Source organism: Embiotoca jacksoni, unplaced genomic scaffold (genome assembly GCF_022577435.1).
Source record: "Embiotoca jacksoni isolate LCO1_2020_lvr unplaced genomic scaffold, fEmbJac1.0.p SCAF_11, whole genome shotgun sequence".
NCBI lineage: Eukaryota > Metazoa > Chordata > Actinopteri > Embiotocidae > Embiotoca > Embiotoca jacksoni.
In genome coordinates, this window is record NW_027185241.1 from 8,119,324 (window position 1) to 8,125,558 (window position 6,235).

The 6,235-nt window shown below is 39.6% G+C and overlaps 1 protein-coding gene across 1 annotated transcript; it reads right to left on the reverse strand.

Annotated features, from left to right (window-relative positions):
- Positions 1-40: 40 nt before the first annotated feature.
- On the reverse strand, positions 41-4,954 carry glipr2l (GLI pathogenesis-related 2, like). Its single transcript, XM_069142902.1, has 5 exons — positions 4,561-4,954; positions 3,829-3,937; positions 2,175-2,278; positions 1,586-1,663; positions 41-910 (listed from the first exon to the last, which is right to left on the reverse strand). The coding sequence occupies exons 1-5, from the start codon at positions 4,571-4,573 to the stop codon at positions 744-746; spliced, it is 471 nt and encodes a 156-aa protein (XP_068999003.1). The 5' UTR covers positions 4,574-4,954; the 3' UTR covers positions 41-743.
- Positions 4,955-6,235: the final 1,281 nt, after the last annotated feature.

A 6,235-nucleotide genomic window follows, 5' to 3' on the forward strand; every position in this document is an offset into this window, starting at 1 on the left:
ACATGTATTGGAAGTCTTCAGTGGATGTGTCATGATGAAATTGAACTCCTATTTTCAGATTTAATAATCTAAAAAAATGAATGACTCGTACATGGATGGACAGATGCCAAATACATTTTTTGACAATCAATTATTACAATTATTATTTATTGTACAAAACTGATTAGAGCACAAAAGATGTGGCACTGCTGGGTCTGCTTTGACGAATAATGGCAATAATGCAACGATACTTTACTAAAAACACTGGGTCAAAAGCTTTAGATTACGTGCGTACAATGTGCGTACCTTGATCTTGTGACTGAATTAGCGCTGATCTGACTCTCACACAAAAACAGAAGTGAAAGTACATTTTATTTCAGTGTGTGAAATCATAGAAACGTATTGCTGTTAATGAAGGAAATACTGTCACAGGCAATGAAAACAATTATTAAAATTAAGATTAGTTAATCCCAATGGTAAACAGAAGTATTTTGTTAGCAATGTCAAACAGTAGTGATTCTTTAATTTAAAACCCTGCATCATACATTGGCTCCTTTTGAAATGACAAAGATTTAAAGCCTGAGTGCTTATCCATCTTTTAAAATCCATACGATATTTTATTATGGCTCTCTAACAGACAAGAAGTGGAGCTCTCCTGAGTTTTCTCCAGAGCAGTGCAGGCTGACAACCTCTCCTCTCCCTCTCTTCTGGAAAATGGAATAAATGCCTTTGGACCCGAGTCAAGTCAAGGGATCAATACCTCTTCAGGAGCTGGTGTTAGCTGGGAGGACATTATTCTCAAAGTGTCCCTGGTTTGTGATATTCCCGGCTGGGAAGTATCTGGCCACCACAAAAGAAGACCCGTCTGAAGCAGTGGCCTTACCGACGCCCAGCTTTGTACTGCTCTTCCACACCATCGCTGTGAAGTGGCCTGTGTGATGAATGAAAAGAGAAATAATAAACACAAAGAAATTAAGAAGCAGCAAAACATGGAAAGATGGATGAAGAGGGAGAAACATACACTTAGGGCACAGCTGAAGCTGAGTTCATCTAAATATTTATGGACATATAGGAATCTTAATTCCTCTCACTCTTCAGTCCCAAACCTCTTTTTATGCCTTGCACACTTTCTTCCCTTCTTTTTCTATCAGGGATATTTACGTGAATCAGTATGAGTCACTGTGATGACCCACGAGTGATCTGCTTCATGTGTGATTAAGTTATACCGACTCATGCACACTGGTGTCTGAGGCTATGGGAAACCATCTGGAAGAATTAGGGCAGAGTGAATATGGCATGAGAGCTGAGGAGTTATATAGAGCACTGTGATTTCCCTTTCAGTTTCCCCATGGCTGGTTATCGAGTCAGACAGTCACACTTTGACATAGGTGTGACATCAGCACAAGAACAACAACAACCTTCCCCATGCCTGGGTAAGCGTGACACCAAGAGAGAGAAAGTGACAACGTGTAAACAGAGAATGACAAAGAAACAGAGCAAACAGCAGGTAAACTGGGATTAAAGAGGAAAAAGGATGCGACAAGACAGGAGGACATGAAAAAGGGAATCAGGGATAGTTGCACAGACACGCATGTGTGAACCTCACCAGTGCCGGAGGAGAATCCAGGACGGTTGAAGTTGTACTGTTTCACTTCATCATACCAGCGGTCTGCCACGTCCTTCCCTGCACATGCACAGGGAAAAAAATGTGACTCCAACTTAAAGGACAATCAAATCAGTCACATGTGATACATATTAATCAGAATGATAGCAATGTAAGAAGACAGTGTTATTGAGCTACAAATCCCCCCTGGGTACATGTTGTTTACAGTGCTGCATTTTTTTTGTCAGCCAGCTAGATGTTTTATGAATCACATTGACCTGAGCTGACATATTTCTGCGGTGAGTCATGGTATCTTAAAGTGGCGGGGAAATAGATCCCAGCTGTTCATTTGCAGGGGCTGCTGGTCAGCACAGTGTATGTACTTCAGTCTTCACAGACTAAACTATTGTATTTATGGAAGAATGTGTCTTATTAGATTTTCCCGTCTGATCCTTATCATAAAGAATGTCATCTACATATACAGTCATCTAGGAAGGGCTTCAGAATCACACTAAAGCTTGAAGACATACATTGGCATTCAAAAGGGTTATATACAGTAGCCTACTTTTTACTATGTATATACAGTGTGTACCTGTTTGGTCATATGAAGCCCATGCCAGGTTCTCTCCACAGCTCCCTCTACTGGACTCTACACTGTGCTTCAGGATTCTTGTGCTGGCCAGACTCTCAGAATAACTGTGGACAGAGACAATAACAGTTTAGTGCTGCCCTAATAATGTTTACACCAATGAGTGCTGTGCGTATCCACTTTAAAACGTATTCCTTATTTAGAAACAGCCTTCCTGGAAGCCTCGGTTTTTAACAGCGTGCTGCTAAATATTGTCCTCCACCCCAATAAAAAACAGGGAAGCATATACATGTACCCTTAGACGTGCAATCTACAATATATGTGCAATATCGACACAGAAACCATTTCCAATGAATCTCTGTTATTTGGCTTAAATTTGGACTAGTTAAAAGTTTCACACTATGTTTCCACACACTCATTCAATGTTGTATATTTATTAAGTTCAGCCTCTACAAATACAAAGGAGAACATGCTATACTAGAGATTTCATTAAAATAGCATTGATGTAATGACATAATTTGTTAATAGTGTCCAGGTTACTCTAATTTACAATCTGTTCAGGGCACAAAGCACAAAATTCATCATCTTGGACTAGTATTAACCGATTCATATTTCAGCTTTTCTTTAAACTTGAAAATGATGTAACTGCCTTGTGACCTCAGTGACTCTAACAACATGGTGGGCATCAATCACAGAAGTTAAATGCTGGGGAGTCTCCTCACTTCTTGGCTGTAAAGACAAATTTCTTCAACCTTTATATTACAAGAAGCAAAGTTTGTTACTTATTTTTGTTAAATTATATTCTAAATCTAAACTAAAATTATGGCCAGACATGCAGCTGTTTATGACATATTGAGGCATTAACCTTCTACTTGAACTGGGGTAGGAACACGATTACATAACTTTGATAGGGGCCTTTACAAACAAGTCAGTTTACACAAAAGGTGAGGCAAAAACACCAATCATCATGTTGTCATGACCTTTGTTGCAATTTAAATGGCAGTTTATCTCCAAACTCAAACATTTACCATCGTGGATATTAACATTCATTCATTTACAAAATATAAAAGACATCTAAATTCACAGAGGTGTAGATTTTTTATGACATAGCATAAATTAAGGTCTGTTCTTTCAATTTTAACACATTAAAATAAATTGAAACATTATGTTTATAAAGGTTACTGCAAAGCTTATGACATATCTAAAGATAGTTTTAAGCTATATGTTGCTGTTGCTTTGTACCATAAAAAACACTTAAGCAAATGAACTGAAGTACTTGGATGTAGGATAGTTGCATCTGTCCTTCCTGACAGCTCTGAACAGGTTTACTAAAGAGAAAAAGTTCTCTTCAGTAGCATGTCTGAGTTTATTTGATGATGACGATTCAAAAAGTCTGGTAGAGATGAAGTTTCATTAGACTCTCATTTGAATAAAATGTTAATGCAGCTGCAATTAGTGGCAACAAATTGTCAATATAACCTGTAATCGCAACAAAAACAAACCGATGACCCTGGATATCATATTACATTTTGTGGTTATTGCATTTGACAGGCTAGGGAGGAACTGTCACTGTTATCCGGAGCAGTTTGACAATGACTGGTATGCGTAGTCCTCGCTAATTAGGTTTCTAATTTGATCTGTGTGTGCATGAACCCACCGGGCAGCCTCCCTGCTCAACTTGCTGCTCAGCTTCAGCGGAGGAGCGTGATGCTTCTTTCTGTACTCATTATGGCACTGCAGCACCTCCTCAGCAAACTGCTTTGAGGCTGAGAGACAGAGAGACAGAGAGGCCAGAGACAGGAAGAGTTAGACAGCCACTGACAGCATCTGGCAGAAGAGACGTGATGATACAACATGAGGACACAGACATGGCTGCAGAATGCAAAGTTGAGCCGAAACCTACAGACTGACTGACCTCAGACAGCCAGTACCAACTTAGTGAGAGATGATGGAGTAGAAAACGTCATCCTGATCACCCCCCCCCCCCCCCCCCCCCACACACACACACCGCCTGGTGCCTATCACTCACTGGCCTTTTCATAAGTCCCACAATCTCTCGAGTGCTCACACAATAGGCACATTCAAATGGTCAAACAAAACAACAAAAATGCAGATACTGCCAGCATCTACTAAGTGGGCTGAAAGATTAATCCTCACTCAGAAATAGTGGCATTATAGAGGGGGAGAAATTAAGAACTTAAAAATAGGATGGAAACTTTTTCTGGCCTAATTTAGGATACCACTGTTCCCAAATACATACAGTAAACAAGCAAACACACTCATGTAAACAGTTTCATGGAGGCAAAGTTGTAACTCAAAAACCAATCAAACAGGCCACAATTAAAGGTAAAAAAAAAAAAAAAAAAAAAAAAAAAAAGTGTCCACTCACCTGATTTTCCCATGGTGCTGACACAGGAAGCCTTCAGAAGATCAGTAACAAGCTCAGCCCAGAGTGAAAGCAGCTGTGTCTTGTTTTCTACTCGCTCCCTCTCTCTGTTACAGACTCCCTCTCCCTCACTTCCTTTAGTGCTTTCTAGCTAATGCTCATACTATGAAACAGCTACTAATGCGTTGATTTCAGGCCTCTCCTGTCTCATACCTTGAACTTAAAGAAACTCTGCAAAGTTCCCCTTTAGCTTCTCATCTGGATGTAATGATCATTGCACAATATCCGTCCTCGTCAAGTTTTGTTTCACTTCATTTACTACAACGTGTCTGTCTGTCTCTTAGCCACACACCCTACCCGCACCATGCCCTAAGTCTATCTTTATGGCCCAGAGCAGCACACACCCACGCTGTGTCTTTGCATTCCTACAAATGAAAGGGGAGCCCCTTCTGTCTTTGGTGACATCATCTCTGTGAGACACATGCCCATATATGGCTCTGAGAGTCTTGTATTCAGTAGAAAGGGAGAGGGTTACTCCTAGCAACTGTACCCCAGACCATGGCTTTTCTCACAATCAACACTGTCATGATGCAGCATTGTCCTAGATAATGTACACTAAAGACAATGAACTCCTTTCTCTTTCACTATCAGGGACTTTTCATCTCCATCTTTCAGGATTTTTTTTATTGACTAACATCCGGATCAATAAGATATTTCCAACACACCCAATTGAAAGTGAGTGATCCTGTAACTTCCATCTTGGATGAAAAGGCAATGATTGAGCAATTTCCCTTCTGCAGTTGACACACACACAGATAAAGGCAGATTCTTGATGTTTGAGAACAGGCTTCTACAATTTGTTTTGTCTTCATGAGATATGCAGCCTTCTGTGCTTTAATGGCATTTCTGGACTAAGATATTTATCATAAAAAAAATAAAGACACCTGCTTTATCAAAGGGACGAGTGGTTACATTTTATAACTTAGTTTTTGAAATCATCTCTGCACTCTATACAGGCCAAAGCTTATATAAAGGATGAATACTTTTTAAAAATGCTCTTACACCCTCTGAATCAATAGGACTTCATTGTGTCAGCACCAGAGTGCCCTGATGAAACTGCTTAATGTGTAGCAGTAGATGCTGAGTCTTGAATGGCTGATTTCCCTGTAGTGAGTGTGAGTTTATCCACACTTGGTAGGGCTTGAATAAATGAATAATATATAAAGACATTTAGTATAATGTATTCTGTGTCAATATCAGTTGCTACAGAATGTGAATGTACAGATCAGATGTACCAGGATCAAGATGTTTAGCAGCATAGCTGTCACTTTAGTCAAAAACTGAAATATTTTAAAAACTATTGAATAGATTGTCATGAAAATTTGACAGTCTGAATACGGTGATTCCTTAAGTTTTCCTCTGGGACCACCTTTGGATACCAATGCTTTGGTTTATAATCACCAAACTAACCACATTGATTCTCAGCTAAATTTTGCATTGAGTGTTACCTTGATAAATCTAACAGAAGGCAGTTGAATTCATTCACTCATTCACTGGGGGGTTAATTGTTCCGCTAGTCGCCTAAAGAGAGAGTCAATACGGTCAACAGTCCGCCGAGGTCAAAGGGGAAATAAAAGAGGGAGAGAAAACATAGTGAATCTGGTAAACAAGCTAGCTA

Coding starts and splice junctions, on each gene's coding strand:
- glipr2l (XM_069142902.1), bottom strand. Junction 1,664..2,174: donor GGCTTCATATGACCAAACAG/GTACACACTGTA, acceptor GTGCATGTGCAG/GGAAGGACGTGGCAGACCGC. Junction 911..1,585: donor TGGATTCTCCTCCGGCACTG/GTGAGGTTCACA, acceptor TTCATCACACAG/GCCACTTCACAGCGATGGTG.